At 41.6% G+C, this 22,085-nt stretch overlaps 1 protein-coding gene across 6 annotated transcripts in view; it reads left to right on the top strand.

Moving 5' to 3' along the window:
- Positions 1 to 6,952: 6,952 nt before the first annotated feature.
- The window catches only part of LOC136448410 (uncharacterized), a 38,961-nt gene continuing 23,828 nt past the window's right edge, over positions 6,953 to 22,085 (top strand). For all 6 annotated transcript variants that reach the window (XM_066447874.1, XM_066447877.1, XM_066447876.1 and 3 more), the window contains exons 1-31: positions 6,953 to 7,065; positions 7,874 to 7,982; positions 8,512 to 8,612; positions 8,781 to 8,870; positions 9,196 to 9,314; positions 9,627 to 9,752; positions 10,342 to 10,426; positions 10,571 to 10,638; positions 10,823 to 10,879; positions 11,027 to 11,078; positions 11,490 to 11,580; positions 11,903 to 12,032; positions 12,375 to 12,494; positions 12,905 to 13,075; positions 13,355 to 13,532; positions 13,968 to 14,179; positions 14,400 to 14,522; positions 14,803 to 14,869; positions 15,194 to 15,343; positions 15,970 to 16,097; positions 16,837 to 16,947; positions 17,560 to 17,757; positions 17,964 to 18,034; positions 18,242 to 18,362; positions 18,683 to 18,826; positions 18,966 to 19,088; positions 19,677 to 19,868; positions 20,250 to 20,396; positions 20,660 to 20,788; positions 21,233 to 21,343; positions 21,634 to 21,744. In XM_066447874.1, the coding sequence (XP_066303971.1) occupies positions 7,903 to 7,982; positions 8,512 to 8,612; positions 8,781 to 8,870; positions 9,196 to 9,314; positions 9,627 to 9,752; positions 10,342 to 10,426; positions 10,571 to 10,638; positions 10,823 to 10,879; positions 11,027 to 11,078; positions 11,490 to 11,580; positions 11,903 to 12,032; positions 12,375 to 12,494; positions 12,905 to 13,075; positions 13,355 to 13,532; positions 13,968 to 14,179; positions 14,400 to 14,522; positions 14,803 to 14,869; positions 15,194 to 15,343; positions 15,970 to 16,097; positions 16,837 to 16,947; positions 17,560 to 17,757; positions 17,964 to 18,034; positions 18,242 to 18,362; positions 18,683 to 18,826; positions 18,966 to 19,088; positions 19,677 to 19,868; positions 20,250 to 20,396; positions 20,660 to 20,788; positions 21,233 to 21,343; positions 21,634 to 21,744 (3,606 nt within the window). In that variant the 5' untranslated portion in view covers positions 6,953 to 7,065; positions 7,874 to 7,902. The remainder of the gene's footprint in view (positions 7,066 to 7,873; positions 7,983 to 8,511; positions 8,613 to 8,780; positions 8,871 to 9,195; positions 9,315 to 9,626; positions 9,753 to 10,341; positions 10,427 to 10,570; positions 10,639 to 10,822; positions 10,880 to 11,026; positions 11,079 to 11,489; positions 11,581 to 11,902; positions 12,033 to 12,374; positions 12,495 to 12,904; positions 13,076 to 13,354; positions 13,533 to 13,967; positions 14,180 to 14,399; positions 14,523 to 14,802; positions 14,870 to 15,193; positions 15,344 to 15,969; positions 16,098 to 16,836; positions 16,948 to 17,559; positions 17,758 to 17,963; positions 18,035 to 18,241; positions 18,363 to 18,682; positions 18,827 to 18,965; positions 19,089 to 19,676; positions 19,869 to 20,249; positions 20,397 to 20,659; positions 20,789 to 21,232; positions 21,344 to 21,633; positions 21,745 to 22,085) is intronic.

Genomic DNA, 22,085 nt, shown 5'->3' with positions numbered 1-22,085 from the left:
ACAAACCTTCTTAACATCAGCCATTACTGCTGGGTGTGAGGGAGCTAGGTCGTTTTGAGTCGCGGCACCGGATCAGGTCACAACTACGTGTACCTGAGCGCCCATCGATCATGTTCAGACACTGACGATTATCATGCTTCACTGCCTTCATGAGTGACCCATCCTATCGTAGCTGTCAGATTTAAACTGTTAATGCATTGAAGTTCGAGTGGTTTGTATTTCGCGCTAAGGCGAAAATGGAGAGTTCGCGGTGTTGTTAAGTTCGCGGTAGCATACTGCTACTAGCCTCCGTTGCAGGCTTCTCCCACGGCGATTTTTCAACTTATCGGGGCCAGATTCTTTGGCTGGGGGGATCTGCTTGAGGCCCCGTATCTGCCTGGGATCCTGTAACGGCGGTATTGCGACATTTTCTAGGTGACTCGATAAGAAAACAGGTTACGACAAAAGAAACGGATTTTATGTCTCTCCGCAAACTACACTAAAGCCTTTTTGAGTACATTTTTGTCCGCATTTTTTTCATAGCCCAAATAACATTAATGAAGCTAACTATAACCATCTCCACGTGCACGATGTCGCGCATATGGACTCAATGCCAATACGGTGACTTCTAGACGTTCTATTGTCATGACATGACTGTGTCGTTCCCTTGTGCAATCACTAGGTCAGCCAGGGTTTGTTGCCCTAGAGCACCTGCCAATCACGTCCAGCCACTGACAATGCTTCGCCGTTCCGTGATAGTTCAATTAAGGACATTGATTCGAAGTAGCCTGGTATCCATCCCTATTGTATCTGACATTTACACTAGATAAAGACTTTGATCATCCCACCATTCAAATTCATGTGCATTTCTATCTCCCGATCACCTGTAGTACTTTGCTAATCCTGATCGTTTGTGAAAATCAGTTATTTGTGTGCGAGGAAGTGACATGGTTTATATATATATAGTATTCCCGTACTTACCATTACAAGATCCCGACCTTAGCATGTCCAGAACACAATTTATCTAAACCAGAAGTTCCACTGCAGTACCGTGAAAAGCCGCCGGACGGAAACACTATGGTTGCTACAGTGGGGAACTAGAAGAAATGAAAAGGAGAAGAAATGAAAAGGAGCAGCCATGGAAAAGTTCCGGGCGGGCTCTACGAATCCTTTCTTGGTAGCGCCGCCGGACCATTGCTACATGTGCAAGGCATATTCGTTCGTTCCTTTATACCCTTGAAGTGCCTAGTGGCACATATGGCAGCGGCAAGTGTCGTTGCTGTCTCAGCAGTAGGGCATATTTTACGGGAGGGGTTGCTACCCCTTCCCCTTTAACGTGCTCGATGCACGTCCTTGGAAACGGGACCCCATTGTACGTCCCTTTCGAAAGACGGGTGCAGCCCCAACCGAGATGCACTTCCCAGGTTTAAACTGACTCCGACTTAGCAAGTAATAATAGCCGCAACTAACTGGAACCTGGAGCTCACCTGTGACGCTGCTACCCGGTTGAGCTTTTTGAGGTATGTAACGATAGGAAAACAGGTCACGACAAAAAATTTTACAATTCATTCCTACCTAGATCGTCGTGCTGCTCATAGCAGGTTGGTTGAAGACCTTCCTCCAAACACGACTTGATCGCAGACAGGCCGCTCACTCCGGCCCCAATCACACAAACCTTCTTAACATCAGCCATTACTGCTGGGTGTGAGGGAGCTAGGTCGTCTGAGGACGCGGCAGTTGTGAGGTATTCAAGGTAAAAAAAGGTCAACATTGTGACCTCAAGCTTGTACTTTTGTCCTCGACCACAACCCCGTACTCAAGGTGGGTTGGATCAGCTTCAGGCCACGCCTACCTTTCGCGACAACCATGTCACAATCATCACGTACTCCTAACCACTACCAAGTATCCCGACCTCTTGCTGCAGGCTGCCGACTCCCTCTTGACTGATGCACACTCGTTTGCCAACTCTCTCACGAATTAAAATGGACACAGCCGGCGATGTTTAAAAGATGGGCTCGTTTCATTTTTAACCAGGGATCAAACTGGGGCGAAAGTTAGCTTCAATACTGCTTCCACGTTTCCCTTCCAGTTCCCAACCCATCTTAGACCTCCCGTCTACTCTCAAAGCAGAGGCGGATTCGGAAGATTGTAACCTTTGATATATTCTCATATGCCCCATTTTCTGACCAGGCTGAACAGTCATGGAGCTCGATGAGATCAGCAAACTGAAAACACGATGTACATGATATGCACTAGTTGTAACCAAGGACTCGGTTCCCACCTCTAAGTGTAACCCACCCATTCCACCATGGCCATTCACTGTCCGGGAAAAGGGGATTCATTGTTACAGAAATGAATTATTTAACCATTCTAATTTTGAAGAAGTTCGTTTAGAGTTCGAATTTGAGATGCACATCACACAAAAGGCCCAAGGGCTGTAAATATATGCAGGGTGTAAAATGACTACACTGCAGTGTCAGTAAGCAAGTAGTATTTGCTTTGCCCGACCTTGAAGGACAATGGATGCTGACGCGGCGCATGCATGCCTCTGGTGGTACGTGTGTATCCAGACTCAGTCTGGTGCGAAGTCACGCCACGCTCACCTGGCAAGGACGTTTATAAATACACGGTTGAAGTCACGCTCTAAGACATAGCTAGGTTGAGCAATCTCGTGTCATACATCGCATCTTACTTCATTCGAAAGACGACCTTTTGAAGAGCTGCTATTTCCGATTCAAAATGATAGAACAGAGTAACGTGACAAATCACAGACCATTGAAGTCGCCCACTCCGTCCAACAGCTACCACAAAGTTGCTGGGTGTGAGGGAGCTAGGTCATCTGAGGACACGGTAGTTGTGAGGCATTTAAGGCCAAGCAACAGGTCAAGGACATCAGGGCCTCACCTCGAGCGTGTACTTTTGTCCGTAACCAGTACCCAACTAAGATGGGTTCAGTCAGTTTTAGGCCATCTTTTGCGGCAACCACGACACGACCGGCTTATAACTCACAACCATCACCTACACCCAACCTAGCCCCGAATGCTTTCGGACCTAACATTACCCCTAATCACTCCCAACTATGCCGATTTCTCCCTCTTGACTGATGCACAACCGATTACCAAGTGTCTCACGAATTGAAATGAGACATAGCCGGTGATTTTTAAAAGAGGGGTCCAGTTCGTTTTTAATGAAAATAATCCATACTTCTATATTGTATATAATCGCCGAGACCGTGATCAAGCTGGGGCGAAAGTTAGCTTCAATACGGCTTCTATGTTTGTTTTTAGTTGCGTTACGGTTCCAGTTCCCAACATATTCCAGTCCACTCTACAAATAGAGGTTGATTGGGAACTTGTAACCTTCTTCTCGTATACGTTGTGCGAATAAGTAATGTTTGCTGTCACCGAGTTAAAAGGACAACGGATGGTGACACGGCTCATGTATGCCTTTGTATCACATGTAACCGTTATACATTAATCTGGTGCAAATGCAAAGTCACGTTTCGCGCACCTGGCTCATCATCAAGTTACGTTAATTGACAGGCCCACATACGTTCATTAGCCTGGTGTCCAAACCTATCATAGCTGCCGCGTCTGTTCTAATTTCTGAGAGGACAGAAGAGACTCGGCAGCTATAATATTTTTGGACACAAGGTTACATTATACATGTTGCCATGGCGACGATGGTCCTTGTTAGTGTTTTCACTTTTTACAACTCATAACTCACATGCAAAAAAGGCCATTGACCCATTTCCTCATAGATTGTGTAAATGAGGCCCTCATATGCATGATTTATGTCTGATAATGTCCACATTTTCTTAACTTCCAAATGCTGCAAGAAAGAAATCCCTATCATTAACCACGATGGAATTATAATATTTTGTAATTAAGTATGCAAATTGGGTATCAATTTGCATTATTGATATTTTTCAATATCTACCTCTTTCTCAGTTACACTTGTCATGTGTTTGAGTGTCTTATAATGCCATGCAGCGTATCTATAAACTTTCCTAATTAATTATGCCAATAAGATACTGATTTGCATAAGTAGTATATTATTACGTAAATCAGCACTTAAGTTATCTACATACCAAAAATCATAACGATCTGTCAACCCCTTCTTGAGTTATTCTCTTTCAAACAAAATCAGCTCCTGCAGTTTTTTTAAAAAATCGCTAGAGGGACCTAGTCTAAACGACTTATCCCCCTCCCAGTAGCTATCTGTCACTAAACAATCATGACCGTGGCTTGTTCAGAACACGAGATATCAACAAGTTCTGCTTCAATACAATGGAAAGTTGCTAGGGGGCCTAAAATCAAACCATTTTGAGGTCTCACAAAGACCTACCCACCTGCCAAATATGAAGACAATCTATCCAGCCATTCTGGAGTTATCGTCCCGTGGACTAAAATTCCTGTACAATTCCTAGAATTCTTGCCAACTGCACACAATAATATACCATTAGGCTCGCCCCTGAAGTGTCGCCAAAAATGGCATCATGTGCCACCGTTCGGTAAGCATGTCAAAAAGGGAATTGGGTGAGTATCTACATGTATATTACGGTAGTACAGTAATTAGGCAACGTTATATTGCAATTTGACTATAACGTTGATTTAACTACCGTATCAGTGCTTTGTACTTGGGCAAGTGGCAAAAACAAATTGCATTTGCGATGTCAATGATGTCGCGGTGGAGAGGTCAACGCGAAGATCGTTAAAAAAGTCCCACCGCAAACATTTGATTACAAATTTTACGCTATTTGGAAATACTTTTCAAACTAGAGTTCCACGACCTCATACCTTCGCCGACTGATGTTAGCCTTTTCGAGTGAATGCTTATCACTCAGTATGTAAATAAGGTCCTCGATTGCATGAATTTCAAGTGATCCTTTTCTGTACACAAAACACAGCATTAAAGTAAAATCTTAGAAAAGAGGGCCATTGTAGCGTTTCCTCATATATTACGTAAATGAGGCCATCATGATTTATGTCTGATAACGTCCACATTTGATTATCTCCCAAACGCCACAAGAATGAAATCCCATCATTTACCACTCTGGAATTATAGTATTTTGTCACAAATTATGCAAATAAGGTATTCGTTTGCATAATTGATATCTATCAATATTCCTCTCTTTCTCAGTTACATGTCACGTGTTTGACTACAATGGAATGCAAGGGTTTGTACTATACTTTTTCACATCACAGATCCTGATATGCATGATTCTTATACGATCATGTAAATCATCACTCAAACTATGTACATCCCTACAAATCATGACGATCCGTCATCACCTTCTTGAGTTACTAGTATTCTCTTTCAAAGTTTAAAACAAACCCATACCTATACCTACACGAGTTCTTCCAGGCCAAGAGTTATAAAAATAATCACTGAAAGAATATTTTTGCTTAATTGGTATCATAACTTTTATCTTTACTACAGAAAATAAGGCAATTTGTCGGAAATGTATTTGCTTCAATTATGCCCTTATTTTCATAGTCGACATATCAATCAGTTTTTATCAAACCTATACCTTCCAACAGGCATGACAGGGGGAGCGTTAGATCGTAAGCCCGTGTGACCTCCCTGACCCCAAAACAGAGCCCTGCACCAGGCAAGTAAAGTATCACATGTGTTCTCCAGGGACGTCTCACAGGGAGCCTGCGCCGGTAAACTAGGTCACCTGTCAGTGCAATTTAACCTAAATATATAGACTTAAAAATACCAAATTGAAAGGGAATTGTAGACATTTCCTTATAAATTATGTTAATGAGGCCTTGTCATGCATGATTTTTGTCTGATACTGTTTACCTTTACTTAGCTTCCTAATGATAAAAGAATGAAATTCCAATCATTTACTATTGTGGTATTTTCAATTAGTATTTTCTCATTAATTATGCAAAATAGGTAGCTATTAGCATTATTGGTATATATCGATACCTCTCTCTTTTTCAGCTATATATGTCACATGTTTGAGAGTCCTATTTTGAAAGGCAGCAGATTTATAAACTTTCCTGGCTAATTATGCAAATTAGCTCCTGATTTGCATAATGAATATTCAGTTATGTAAATCATTAATCGAGCTATCTACATACCATAAATCAAGACGATCCGTTGACCATAAGTCTAGTTATTCATGTCCAAAGGTCAAAACAAATAAATTAAAAACACCCGCTGCAGCTCCAAACAAGCCGCTAGAGGGCCCAAACGTGCACAACTTACTTCATGTGGCATGGACTATCTACCACACAAAAATCATGACCGTAGCACTTGCAGAAAATTCGACCTCAAACTTTGAAGCTACACTGCAGTACCCAAAGTACCCGCTAGGAGGCCCATCATCGAACTTGACCTTCCCCTTTAATAAATCTACCTGTTCACTAAATATCATGCACAACCATCAACAGCTTCTTGAGTAATCCTGTCAACAAATAAGTACGCATACATAAACAGCCCACTGCAGTACCGCAGGAAAATGCCAGGTGACCCGTTTTTGAACTTGAGCTTCGTTTTCACAATCTCTACGTACCCACCAAAAATCATGCAGATCCATCATCAATACGTCGAGTTATGTTGTCTACATACAAACACACTAACATAAAAAGTCCACTGGAGCACTTTAGAAAAACGACAGGTTAACCATTTTCGACCTTGACCTTCGTTCCCACAACCGCCACTTACCTACCAAAAATCAGCAAGTTCTCTCGACTTATGATCTCGACATACATACGGACCCACTTTACAGCTGGCGTAACCGATAACATAACCTTACCGCGAATGCATACATTCCCGGCTAAGGTAATGAACCGGATATTTTAAGAAGTCTCCGTTCCTGAGGTGTCCCCAAAAACTCCTGTCTTGCTCAACCGATCTCGTGTCCAGAATTCCAAAATCCTCCGCTCGCCATTGGCCAATTGTTGAAGTACCCTGAGAACGAGAGCCATATTTTACCTATTTATTTAGTGAGCCGCCATATTTGAATTTAAACGTCTTAGTCCGCAGTTTTGTCAAGCCCAGTCGATGTTTTCTTACGTTTTAGAGCTTCGACAAAAACGATAGATAATTCTTACGGAGCTGCTGATACTTGTGAGTATACGTTCTCTATCTGTCATAGGGAATTACAGGGCAAAACTGGTCAAAAATGTACATTTTCCAGTGTTTTCCGGGCACGCGAAACAGTCACAACCCAGAGGCTCGGGCGTGGTGTTTGAAAATTTGTTCTTTCAAAACGCATTGTGCAGTGGAAATACTTATCGTCAAGTAACTCCAGACGTTTTCGAGTTAGATATGAAGGGGTTGGTTGTGACAAGTCGTTTATTTCTACATAATTGTATAGAAAATCCACCACCGAGGCCCCTTGCGCGCGTGCCTGGGAAGCCCTGCTGCATGGCGGTTCATGTTGATTCGTGTTCATACAGATACGGGATATCAATAATTCGGTTGTTTTACTGGAAAGGGCAATAATATGCTGCCCTAATACCCATTTAGAATTCTTATTTCGCAAGAACTGAATAAGCGTGCTTAAATTTTGATTTTCAAAAATTATTTGACCGGACTGGCCGTCGACTTGAAAAATAAAACGAGTGGTGTGGTGGTTGAATCTTTCCTTGTGTGTTACTGTTACAAAACTGAGGAGAGCAGAGAATTTCCTTGTGGCTCATAGTTATAGGGCAGTTACTTCCAAGTTTTTTTGCTGTTTTCTATATCAAGGTTTTGGAGGTATACCACCCGACAAAGAGGGTTTTATTGTCCTTTGCCCAACTATGTTATGAAGTTTTATAATTAATAGTCTTTAGATAGTATAATGTCCTTGGCCTTACCTGGTCACTGGGTGGTTTAAAAATTTATGAACATAACCATTATTATTTTTAATGTTTCTGCACTTCTTGTACAGGTGTAGAGGACAGGTTTTGAGCTGCCAGGATGCCTCCACGCTCCCGGTCGTCAGCAGATAGCAATGATGCCTTCAAAGTGGCCATTCGTGTGCGGCCACTCATTGCAAGGTGTGTTGGGGGTTTTCACACTAGTACTAGTAATCAGTGTACTAGTAATCACAGCCTCGGGCCTACGGCACATCCCAGTTCATTCTACGTCACCATTTGGATCCGGAAGCAAGATTCAGGTCCAAAATCAAGTAGCACCAGAAACAAAGCACTTCTTACAATTTTCAGAAGTTCTTACAATTTTCAGAAGGCCTGCTAGAAGTTGATAGTTAATGCCATTTTACAGCAGATTATGAGTGCTTTAAAAACTCATTACCTTTTAAACCCCTTTATTACCCATTTGCCGTACACTACAACTGACCGATGTCACAGAATTGTGGTGTGCATCTTTTATGACTTAGCTCTGCTAATATGACTCCCAAGTCGATGCTACTTTTCCCTGTGCAAATTGCATTTGCCAATAGAATATTAGCCTTACAATTAAAGTTTGATAGTCCTGTGGTGATTTTCTTGTTAGCAAGAAAGATGTACAACATTGAGGATTCCAAGAAGGAACGTAAATTACAAATGTTCATGTCTTGTTACACAGGGAAAGGAAGAGTGGAGCACAGATGTACTGGTCTTGTGATACGAAACAAATCTTCCAGCTTGGGTCAGATGGTAAACAGACTGGGCCAGGACACTTCTTTGGTAAGTCCCACTCACATGCTATATATAGTTTTTATATTACCTCAGCTGTTGTCATTTTCTTTATATAAAAAACTAACTAAAATGAATTCAAGTTAAAAAGATGGTAAATATGCGGTGAAACTGTACATCATGGTTGGACCAATGGTCATGTTTTCCCAACCCTCTTAGATCGTGTTTTCGACCACGAGGAAACAACCCAAGACGTGTATGATGAGATTGCACAGCCGATCATAGAAAGTGTCATGGAAGGATATAACGGTAAGACAAGTTTCATAGTGTTTATCAGTTCACTGTGGGTTTCCTTGCTGTTTTGGTAGCAGGGTGTATTTCTACAGGGAAGGGTTGTGCTAGCCCTTCCTCCTCGAACACAGGACCCCCATTTTACGTTCCTTCCAAAAGACGGGTGTAGCTGTAACAGATTTCCGACCCAGGATTGAACCAGGGTCTCCCAGTTAGTAGTTGTGTTCAATTAACAAAAGCTAGAAAGATTAAAAAAAGGTAAAGGGGTAAATGTTGCTATCTGTTTACCTTGTTTGAAGTGTGATGTTGCCTCTGAATATGTCACATTGTCCTGTCCTTCCAGGGACAATCTTTGCCTATGGCCAGACCAGCTCCGGTAAAACTTACACCATGATGGGTGACGGCCAATCTGAAGGCATCATCCCAAATGCCATAGACAACATGTTCCACTATATCGACCAGGTAATTTATAGCACACTTCTGTAGTGCAGACGGAAAATTATTTAGTACTCAGTTTTTCTGGTATGTGGTACTTTTTGAAAAAAAATCATTTTTTTCCTTTCAGGACCTAGCTGCTAGGTTTTGTTCTACGAAACTTGTCTTTTCTACTAGTTGGTCACATTATAGGATTGATGTGTTCAGAAATTATATAAAAAGCGTGCCTGCGAAGCTGGTGTGTTATACTGAAGGGCGGTTGTACCGCCTATATAGATACAGGCACAGAATGAGATGCTTTTGTACTGCCTGGGTACATTGTTATTTTATCCTAAATAGCATCCGGACCGAGAGTATCTGTTCCGTGTGAGTTTTATGGAGATTTACAACGAGACAGTGTCAGACCTGCTGGCTGCCAAAGACTCCAAACCTGGACCTGGAGGTTTGCAAATCCGAGAACATCTGGTAAGAAATAGATCTTCCATGATTACAGTTTGAAAGTTAAGTTGTTAAGTCCCATATTGCATAGCATAGGTATAAAAATTGGGCATAAATTTAGCTCCTCTACAGCATTCATTGTTATCAAGGATTTTGGTTATATTCAAATGATGTGTTAAGTAACTTAACATGTTATTCTTTCTCTATACAGTTAAACACACATTTCTCAAAAACAGTCCTTAAACAAAACATTGTAAGAACTTCAATTCCAACGTCTGAATGTGTTGTTTGAATTTTCAACAATGGCGCACTTGGTGCATGTGAAGTGCATTCAAATCATTATGAAAGCCCGTGTAATACCATTAAGTATTAGCTATATAGACCAGACCCAGGAATGACGTCATAGATAGAGAATACAACATGGTATTCTCACTCGAGGTACCAGCCCGACCACATAGTTTAGACGTGTTATTGTTGTCCTTTTACTTATACATGTCTTTTTCATGTAAGGAAGTGATATCCACGAGGTCTTCTTATTCTGTTACAGTACAGTAACAGTACTTCATAAGTTGATAAATGACCAATATACACTGAATGTCTTGTCCTTTATCTACAGGAAGGAGGTACGTATGTAGCAAACCTGGAGGAGAAATTGGTCCGGAGCAAAGACGAAGTCCTAGACTGGATGAAGAAAGGCGAAAGTGAGTCTGGCTGACTGATTATGCTATCTGCTCTTCATACATTTATATTAGCTACTTAATCTGCAAGATTTGAAGTGCTGCATGCCTCTTCAGTCTAGTAGAGATAAGACTTGTTCACTAGTTGTTTTGATTTTGTTTTTCTAGAGAAAAGACACGTTGCTGGTACCAACATGAACGAACGCTCCTCCCGATCGCACACCATCTTCCGAGTTGTAAGTTAACAAGATACTATCATGATGTTATTCAACCTCTATATATCATACTCCTTGGGATTATTGATACTGTACAAATAGTCTCAAGCATATTTAGTAATTAGGCTTTTAGTGTGACCTGCTTTGACTATCTAAGGAATGGCATGACTATCTTACGAGTCATTTGTTGAACCTTCTATCTTAGATTATTGAGAGCAGAGAACAAGGAGCGAAGGATGACGCAGTGAACGTGTCTCAGTTGGTGAGCATGATTTTGTCTTTAAGTTTCAAAATGTCCACTGGTACATATAGAATACAACACAGTGTATTCTGTGATGTAAAAAATGTACATAATACATGTAGCTATGAGTCAAAAACCACTGAAGTAATTGATGTTTCTTTCCTGTAGAATTTGGTGGATCTTGCTGGTTCTGAGCGGGCCAGTCAAACCGGAGCTGAAGGTAAGAAGTGACCCTTTGTATTCTCTATTTCCTCTGATATCATGTCACCTTTGGTGGTTAGACGGCTTCGTATTGTATCACATCACGCCAAGGGAGTAAAGCATTGTTTTTATTGTGTCAGTAATTTTGTTCTCTGTCTCTCTGTTTCTGATTGCTGTGGACGAAGTCTGCCATCTCTGATTTCGTCAATGTGTGTGTGTGTGTGTGTGTGTGTGTGTGTGTGTCTGCCTGTGTATGTGTGTCGGCCTGTGACAGAGTGTGTGTGTCTGGCAGGGTCACAAATCTCTGTAACCTGATTTTTCATACTAACTACTGGCTATACTATATTATGTTAAAAGTCAATGGTTGATATGTATATTCATCGAAATGGGGTTCTAATGGCTTCTTTATGTGTTTCCCACTGTATTGCAGGACAACGGCTGAAAGAGAGTGGTGCCATCAACCAGTCTCTGCTTACGCTCAGCAATGTGATCCGCAAACTCAGCGAGTGTCCGCCCGAAGGGTGAGTATGAAGCTGTCGTTACAGTTATCGTCGTAGTAACAAAAAATGGAGAACTGGATGCATTAAGGTGTTTTATATCTGCATTATGAAGAACCGAACACACGTATCGAGAGGCTTTGCAGTGACCCGGTGTACTTGGCTGAAAATATGAGCCATTGCACATCCACAATGTACTACGCATGTACTTCTACTTGTATCTGCTTGAAAAGATACCATGCTTTTCCTTGATAGAGGATAACTACAGTATTTCAGAGTATTTCATTAGTTACTTAACTTATTTAGTAGGTACATGTAATTTTAAAATGTTCCATCTTACCTGCAGGGCTTACATCGCCTACCGAGATTCCAAGCTGACCAGAATCTTACAGATGAGTCTGGGAGGAAACTCCAAGACAGCTGTTATATGTGCAGTGACACCCGCAGAAGAAGAACAAACAAAGAGCACACTCCAAGTCAGTTCACGACTTATCTTGTTTTTTTCCTGCCCTTTCAAACTACCTATTATATGATCTGATATACCACCCTCCTGCTTTAAAATGGAATGCCTTGAGACACATACAACCTTCCTGCAAATTTCAATGAAACCCAATTAGTCTAAATATTGAATCGATTTTAGTGGTGCTCAAATAAGTTTAGAACTTTATGGTATGTATAAAGATCAGAATCTGTTGTGATTTTTGTAGTATAATGCTTGCTGTATGCTTGTAGGGTAATGATTGCTTGTAGTAAGGATATCCCAGTAGGACTGTTCCTTCCTTGTTGTGCAGCTGTTGTCTATTCTCTTCCATCCACAGTTTGCCACTACCTCCAAGTCTATTAAGAACAAGCCTGTCGTAAACGAGGTCCTGTCAGAGATGGCCATGCTGAATAGAGCAAAAAAGGAGATCGCCAACTTACAGAAGAAGATCAAAGAGGTATGATTGCTTAGTGCTCATTTCACTGCTTTTTCAGTAGGTTACCTGGTACTGGTAGCATGTCATTTCCATGATAAATGCTGAAATTGAATTGGTTGAGGGGTAGATATGGATACATCCAAAGTAAACATATTTAGATTATCAACAGTTTCAATGTGTTTGCTCCAAGTTGTTTCAATATGCAGTGGTTGCTCCAATGAGGATTTGTCTTTAGTTAGACATGGCCTCTGTTGCTTAGATTTTGCTCACCCAATAAAAAGGTTCTGCAACAGATCTGACAGTTTAGCAACAATATCTTGTCAAATTCAGTGTAGGAATTGGAAAGGCATGTTCAGAAGTTGTGAAGCCACACCTGTAGAAGGCATAGATCAGGAAATACTTTACTGAAATAACTTTCTTTATCAATGTAGATGAACAGTCAGACAGGCTTCCTGACTTTAGAGCAAGATAACGAAGAGCTTCGGCAGCAACTCCAGGAAAAGGAACAGCTACAACAGGAACAAGAGAAGAAGCTGAAAAACATGGAGCTTTTCATGTGTCGATCTAGCATAGATACAAAAGCACTCACCGAAAAGGCAAAGGTATGGCCATTGTTTGTGTCTGTGTGTACCTGTATGTGTGTGTGTGCATGTGTGTCTGTCTGGGTCTGTCTTTGTCTGCCTGGGTGTGTCAGCCTGTGTGTGTTTCTGTCTGTGTGTGTGTGTATTTGTATGTCTGTGTGTTGGCATGCGTGTACATGTATATAGGCTTGTATATGTTGTTTGTACTAGTAGGGTGTCAAAATTCAAAATCTGTTACTTGATGATTTTCAAACAGCATATCATTCAATGTTGACAGGGGAAATGAATCTCTCTTGACAGAAAAATCCCAGAAGAGCCACCTGGTGCCCGAGAGTGGGACAGCCGTCTCGCCTGTCCTTTGACCCCTCTTCGTTCAAACCACCGAGCCAAGACGTTAACCTTTCCCTGTGTGATGTTCCGGAGTTCTCCATACCCCGCAAGAGGAGGAAACATTTCTCTGGAGAACCTATCTTTGAGGGTTAGTGTCGGCTTTTTGTTTAACAACGCATGTTAAAGACCACAAATATAACATTTGTTTGCAAAACTGTGACAGCCTTGAGCAGTTTACCATTTAAGAAATGTAAAATTATTGTTCTCAGATGCTTCGCAAACGCTGTTTTTCAATGTGTGAAAGAGGGCCGTATTTGTCTTCACTGTTTTACAGAATATTTTTGGGGACTGAAACATGAAACTAACAGAATTTTTAACTAGATGTACATACTACTATCTAGACTTACTGTAAATATCAAAATTTTTGTGGTGGTTTAGTGTTTGCAGTTTTCTCCTTTCGGCAAAATTTACTCCCTGTGAACCCAAATACATTTATAGTAGTAGTACCAATAGCAAGTAGACACTATTCTTATATTTCCATATCCTTGAGAAGATTAAGAGAAGTAACTGTGATGTTTTTCAGAACTGGACCCAGTCTTGGAGTCTCCCTGTGGTGAGAGCTTTAGTCTGGAGGGTGGTTCAGGTGACTCGCTGCCCGACTTTGACATGTTGGAGGAAAGCCGCTCCAGTATCAGTTCCACTCGCTCCAGCCGCTCAAGCCGTAGAGTGGCCTTCATGCCCACGCTGGACGAACTGCCCAAACTTATGTTTATTGAGGCAGGAACCCAAACAGAGGTAAGGTGGAGTTGTTTGATAATGATAGTCCTGTAAGACAGGCACTTGTTCCGAAATTCATTTATCGTGTTGGTACCTTTTATTAACGTATCCTTAACTCTTAGATGCAACTGATTGATTGATTGCCTTTAAAAATGCCCAGAAAACAGTATGATCAAGATTTGTTATCATGAAAAGTATCTTGTATGTTAAACTTAAAGCAAAAGTTTTTTTCTGACAGGATGAAGAAGGTCCAGCCACTAAGCAGGATGACATCCCTGATTCTGCTAATGTTACATCTGAGAAGGAGCGAAGTCTTCAGCAGGAACTTCAGTTCAAGAAAGACCAGTGTTTAATGCTGGAGGTAGGACTTAGACCCATGCTTTAATGACAGTGATTTCAGTGTGACATTTCTTGAATGTGACATATAATGTCATGTCCTCATGCAGAACTTTTGGGAAGTACATTGTATGTCTAGATGTTAAAGACTTTTCCTAGACTTAACCCGCCACCTATCTTGTTTATCCTGCATTGAAAGAATTATGGACCGAACCACAAGGTAACTCCCTGTGAATTTTTCTGAGGCTGTGTCTTGCCCCTTGCAACAACTGAATCATAAAGATGTACAAATACATTTCTTCCAGTGCCAGTTATCCTCTGTGAAAGAGAAATTTGGTGCTGTTGAAGAAGAGAAGGCCAAGATCATCCAAGGTTTGATTTGTTTCTATATGTATTGTCTTCTAATGTTGCTCCTGTTGAGCAACGCAGTTAGACCAAGAGGTTGGGTGTTCAAATCCCAGCTGTTGTCGCTTACGCAAAATGCACGCCACTGGAAGGGGTTGCAATCCTTAAAATGGGACGTTAAGCCGTGGTCCGCAGTTCATTGTACTTGTCGAAAAAAGATAGGGGAACCGGTAAATACTGTACGTCTGTCTTCTCTGTCATGACCGGTACCAGTGAAAGAATAGCTCTAAGGTGAGCTAAACAGGTTTGAGATCACTGTCCAATAGATGCTGCTATCTATCCCCACTTCAGAGCTAGAGGCCAAACTGTCCAGCCACCATGAAATTGTCCAACAGCTGAACGAGGTGATCAACGAGTCAGTAGAGGAGAATCAGGGTAAAGAAGAGGAACTTGTCACTCTTAGAGCTAAAGTCAGCCGGCTGGAGTTACGCTTGAACACAGGTGGGAAGGAAATATCTTTGGTTGTTGGCACAATCTGCTTGATGTGCAATTTGATGTGGAAAAAAAAACACCATCATCTGAAGACCATGTTTACTGTAATTTTTGTTTCTTTCACTGTAACTTTATATTCACTGTTTTCACGGTCGCCTCTGTACCGTGAAAAAATGATTCCTTCACACACCCGTTCTGTGTTCTGTAAATCACTTGCCTCCATCGTGAAGTTAAAGTTCAGTGAAAATATCCTTACACCGTGAAATTTTGCTACCGTGAAGATAAAGTGAACTACAGTACATGTCTATATTGTGTCCAGTCAAGAAAGCAAATACGCTGTAGTTGCATTTCTTGATATTTGTATTGTCTGGAGAAGGCCTGTCTCCTGCTTTATAATTTTGTCTGTCCCACTCATTGATTGGGAGCCCACGTTGTTAATTTCTGTTGTTAGATCTCTAAATTTTTTAATCAATCTTTCAATTTTAATTAAGTTTCATCAACTTCATGTCATGAAGTACAGATTTTTTGGATGGATGGGTGAAATTTTTTTCCATCCCTGCAAGCAGTGTTGGGCTAGAGACAAAGCATTGTTTAAAAGGAACTATGCTTTTTCTATTCTAACTACACTACTGCAGGGAGTAACAGCAATGATGGACTTCAGAACACAATCTCCGGTCTAGAGCAGCAGTTAGCCACCTCACAGAAGGACAGGGAAACAGAAGTCAAAGCCCTACGAAGTAACATCACCATGCTGGAGGAACAGGTGCTTGCACTCAATTTTTTTATTGTAGTTGGAATTGCCTCGTAGAAGACTTACGAACGCCAACACATATATGGTACCGTAGAGATTGGAATTCATGATCCAGGACAATTCAATAAATTTCAACATAGGTAAGCCTGCTCTGCCATCACTTGATCAATCTACTTTATGTTGTCAAATTAACATCAAATTTGAAACTGGCTAAGGAAGGGGAAATTATCTCTTATACTGTATACATGTATCTAATCACTAACTCTTATGTTGATATCAGTAACATTTGTATACGACCATTATGACTATGAGTTAGTGACTCTATATGCTCAACCATTGTTTCTAGTTAGATATGTTGGCAAAAGGCATGATTATTTAGAAGAGATGCTGATATTAAGTTATGAGAAGGAGATGTATTTTACTTAAGGTAACTCTCATTGATTTTAAAGGTGTTTGATATTGAATGTCAAGGGGCTAGGCAAGCTAACCCAAAGTCGAGAGGTCAGGGGTTCATTTCCTTGCATTCCTGGCTAGATTATGTTGTGTCCTCAGTTGTATCCTTCAGAAAGGCAAGTAAAATAGGCACCTGGCTTCAGTTTGGATGTTAAGGCAGTGAATGGAGAGAGGGATTGGCTTCTTCCTATATTGTGCCCTGGACAGTGATTTTTAACAACTCACTGTCCCCATGGCCTCAAACTCAAAGGCTATTAGACCCTGACCATTACCTACTCTTGATCATATATGTATACAGTTGGAGGCCCTTCGGCAGCGAGATGGGACAGAGATTCTGGGTCTACACGACCAGATAGCAGACCTGGAGGGAGCACTGGCAGCATCTCGCCAACACGACATGTCTGATGAGGTGAGACTGATGTATTCCACATACGATACTTTCCTTGCTTCTAATGATTGTTCTCTTGTGCATATTCTTGTATGTCTGTCTGTACAGGTTGTATGTAAGCCTGCATCAAAGCATTTTATGTGTATGTGTGTCTGTATGATTGTGTCGTTACCTCCGTGAAAATGGAGGTATTGTTTTCAGTCTTTGCGTTTGTGTTTGTTTGTCCAGGTGTGTGTTTGTACTTGGCTTGGGTCCAAATTTGTTCCCAGGCTGAGTTGGCCCTGGTTCAAGGTTGTTCAGCAGGCATGAATGTTTACTGTTGATGAAGTCAGGAACCCAAGTATGGCATATGAGAGTGGTTGTGTTATATTTTGTTAAGACGACAACATGCTGAGATGGGGCAAGGCCTAAAGTGCAGCTTGCCCCTGTGGGGCAGACCCCCAACCATACAGCACCTCCAACAGAACTGTGAACTTGGCTTAACATGCACAGACTGTGACCTACAAGAGGCTAACCAGACAGCCCGTCAATGGATACAGAACTGGAGCGGCAAGATATGATGATTTTGTTAATAGATTTATAAAAAAACTTGGAGGTATGAGATCTTCTATCTCTTGTATTGTGTGTGTGCAGGCCTTCACATCTGATGAACAAAGGAATACTGCTGAGGAGCTGGAAAAGAAAAACCAGCAGATTAAAGCTCTGGAGGAACAGCTGTCTGACCTGGAGAAACGTCGGCGGGCGTTCAGCACATCTGACATAGAGGTCATTGAACTCCGCAAAACCCTGGATGAAGCATTTATGCAGTGTGAACTACTCCTGGCAGAAAAGGTGTGCTTTTTTTTCTTCTTCCAACATCAACAACTTACTTTTGAATCCCGGACTGTATTTGAAGAAAGCACGGTCATATCAAGTGTTGACTGAAGTTCAAGAATTTTGCAAGCTAGGTCTTTGTGTAGGGTTCAGAAATAAGATCACAGTATGATCTCAAAAATCTTATTGTATACTGGACATTTATGTTGTTTTTCCATCCACAGACTACTCTGGAAACTGCTATTAGAGAGCTGCAAGACAACAGCAGTAGGATGAATGAAGACTTCCAGCAAATGTAAGTTGGCTTTTCCGAAGTACAGTCAAACCTGCCCAAGGCGACCGCCCGGGGGGCTGAGGAAAAGCGGTCACGTTGGACAGGTGGTCGCCTTGAAGAGGATTGACTCATAACATGTTAACCAAGTGAATGCACACTCGTACACTCTCATTAAAAGTTTACCACAGTGATAATCTGTACTAAAGCCAAGGCCTGTGCTGTTTGCAGAGTTGTGCAGAAGGATCAGTTGCAGGATGAGCTGAAGACGAAGGAGGAGGAGTTGAATGAGCTGGAGGAGTTTACCCGTCTGGAGAGAGAGATGCACGAGGAGGAGAGAAGGGCACAGCAAGTCAGTTGTGGTTTATGTTTTGCTTTATGATATCAGTAGACAATCAACCATGCAGGATGGTTGCAATGTTTACAAACCAACAACCCTTTGTTTTGAAATAACGAAAACAGCTTATTTTTTACATAATGAATAGATAGATCTTTTAGACCTCCCAGTTGACAAGTCAAAATTCAAGTTCAGGAATGCCTGTGTTGTAAGCTAAGTGGTCTTATACCATACATACTTAAAAAAAGGTTGAACACTTGATTTTGTTTGTGTGTATCCCGTTTACGTGATGTGTTAGATGTTTTAACAAGTCTTGTGATTTCTACTCTCCTTAGACTGACATGACTGAGAACAAGCCTTCTGAAGATGAACTAGCAGGGCTCAAGAAGACTGCTGCAGACGCAGAGGCTCTTACAATGGAAACCAACAAGAAACTTACAGAAGTATCTGCTGAGAAAGAAGACCTGGTCTCCAGATTGGTAGGTCAAAAAGTAATGTATCCTAAAAACTCTATAGAAAAGGTTTACAATTACTAAAATGGCTAGTGAATTGAAAAGGTTACTAAGGTCTATCAGTAAATAATGATTATTTGATAACTTTTTTTTGCTGGTTTTCCAGGCTGGACTAGAGAAGCAGCTTGAGGAGCTCGAGAGGGAGAAGGCAGATGCTGACTCTTACTTACACCTGGAGAAGGAGCAACACCAGCGTATGGTGACTGATCTCAGGGATCAGCTGCAGAAGGTGGGTCCAAGGGAGCAATCAGCTCCGTTGCACAGCCGTCTCGTTGCTTAGTAACCACATGTACTAAGTCCTGGGACTTATGGGATCTCCATGCCTTTTTTCCGTGAGACGCAGCAAGCTATGTTAAGCATTGTGAGTGAATTACTTGTGATTCAGAAGCGTAATTGGCTGCATTAATTGTATGTAGTAATTTTTTGGTTATCCAGAATTTATCGTTGAGCGTCTACTAGTATATCACATAGTTGGAATCCAGATTGCCCTTAAACTGCAATGGAACGTCCGGTTGTGTCTCTGTTTGCAGCCTAGTTTTACTGATGAAGTCCAAAACCTAGTGCAGTGCAGTGGACGTCAATTTACCGTTAAACGTTGCTGTGTTCCTAAATTTACTGTTAAACGTTGCCAGTCCTCCTAAATCTACCATTAGATGTGGGAAACAATGTGGAAGAACCGAAAAGTGAAGATGAAATCTACTTTGCCAGGTCCTCCCCATGCAGACCCTCATTTGACCAAAATGCTTCGTCATGTAAAGCATTTTGTGATTGCACCTTTGACAACCTCGTGCACTGAGATGCATCTTTGTCATTTCAGTCCTATGACGAGAGTGCCCAGCTACGTCTGCTGGTGGAGGGAGATTCTACCGTGGACCTTTCAGCCCAGCAGCAGTCCACTGACAAGATTAACGCCCTCCAGGAGAACCTGCAGGAACTGCAGTCAGCTCTCCAGGCCATGACAGCTGAGAGAGACCAGATCAGGCAGGACCTGGGAGAGTCCGTGGACCAGGTTAGAGACTTCTGCCTCTCAGACACTAACAATACTTGTTGTTCACTCATACTAGTAGAAGTATACAACAGTGCCTTCTGTCTTCACAAATATCCAGGTGGACTGGTGCACCCACAGTTAAAAATTAGGTGTACAAATGTGCACATGCACCCAGTATTTCGTGCTCTGCATCAGTGTCTGGGTTTAGACTGACAACCTCCTACAGTATCTTTCTCTCAATGCCTAATAATTAATGGGGAAAAACTGCCATATGATTCCCCATACATTGTGGTGTAACAGCCACCCCGAGACAACTTTACTTTCATGGTCTATTCAGCTGACCTTGGTACTGTATTTGAATAGAAACATTTGTACCTATATTTTTTGTTGCCTTTTGCTCAGGTTGTGGACTCTCAAGAAGAGCTGTATAATCTGCAGCAGGCCCACAAGGATCTGCAGACCAGACACGACCAGCTGAGTCAGGAACTCCAGGACATGCAGGCACAGGGGCAGCACACAGGGACAGGAGCTGGCGATACTGATGAGAAAGTAGGGTTTCCCCTCGACAGTCTTACATGTTAATGTCCTCTATAAACTGATACAGAACAAAGGGCAGCAAGTGCTCTGTAAAATATAACATAAACACACTCATTTCTCCACCTAGTACAATTCAGTAATGACATTTTGAAAAAGTGCTCGGTGACTGTAGTCAGTAGTCTATGCCATGTACATGGATTTTCCTTGTAGTTTAACCACGTGGAAGAGATATTCTGTTGCTCTTTTTTTACTGTTTTTTGACTCCTTCTCCCCAGACCCACAGACTAGAATCAGAGCTGCAGACAACAGTAGCCAGGCTGGCCGAGGCTGAAGAAGCCTTGCAGCAGAGCAAGGCTCGGGTAGCAGAGCTGGACAGGCTAGCTCAGGACTCAGCTGCTAAGGAGGTCAGGAAAATGGAGAAGTAGTAGACTTCGCTGAAATGTGTTACTGTTTTACATTTTATGGTACTAAAGTGAACAGCCATATGTAATAATGTAACAGGACAAAAGATTGAGTTGTTTAGATTATACTGTAATTCTTGTTTCTTTCACTGTAACTTTATGTTCAATGTTTTCACGGTCATCTTTGTACTGTGAACTTATCACCGTGAATACAACATTAATCTTTTGCCCTCCTCCACATCTCTTTACAACAACTAGTGCTGAGTATAATACGATACCTACTACTCCTCATCCTTCCCCACATCATCACTGACTTTTTTGTGCACTTGCCGCCACCGCGAAGTTAAAGTTCAGTGAAAATGTGCATTTTCCTTACACTGTGAAATTTTTCTACCATGAAGATAAAGTGAATTACAGTTATTGATAGTCTATTTGATCTTTTCTCAGGAGGAAATGATTCAGCTGAGGGAGGACCTGGCCACTAGCCAAGGGAGTGTGGACAAATTGTTGGAACGGCTGAGTGCCCTAGAACAGAAAGAAGCAGAGAATTCACACCAGGTAGATTTATTTCATTTCAATTGATGTTGGACATTCAAGAAAAAGACAGCCAGGCCTGCTTGTGTTTTCTTTAGAACTATTATACATAAGAGTTGTTGAAATATGACTAGCACTAAGCACAAGCCATTCTTTGGCCTGTCAACTGCAACATGTGAATTATACTATCATTTTGAACAGTTTGACTTGTCATTTGTAACTTTATTCTGTGTAAATCTACACTAGTCTCACAAGACTTATGAATATTCTCGTCATCCACTTATCAATCAAGCGCTTTTCCCTCTGTTTTAAAGGATGAGACGACGCATCTAAGGGAAGAGCTTGCTGCTAAAGAGGTCCAGCTCGAGCAGATGTCTGAACAGTTGAAGAGTTTAGAACAGACGTCAGCAGAAGATTCACTGCTGGTGCATATTTTAAGTGTTGTGAAGTACATGTACTAACTTTATCTTGACAGACTTGTAACACAGTTCATGTAGTAGATAAAGCTTCCTCATCAAGCTTTTTTCAAACCATGGTTTGGTGGTCTTCACTCACTTAGCATTGTAAAAGCTATGTGAAGGTGACAGTGACCCCGAAACATTGGCTTTAATAAAACACTTGGTTGTGTACAAAGAACTTCGTTATCCAAGAAATCTTTGTCATTTACCTGAATTAGTGGTGTTGTGTGGTGTAATGGATAGAACATCCGACTGTCAAACAAGGGGAGCTGAGTTCGAACCTGGGCTGCCCCAGACATGTCTGGACA

This window comes from Branchiostoma lanceolatum, chromosome 14 (genome assembly GCF_035083965.1).
Source record: "Branchiostoma lanceolatum isolate klBraLanc5 chromosome 14, klBraLanc5.hap2, whole genome shotgun sequence".
In the NCBI taxonomy this organism is placed as follows: domain Eukaryota; kingdom Metazoa; phylum Chordata; class Leptocardii; order Amphioxiformes; family Branchiostomatidae; genus Branchiostoma; species Branchiostoma lanceolatum.
This window is presented reverse-complemented; position numbering and strand designations above follow the sequence as displayed.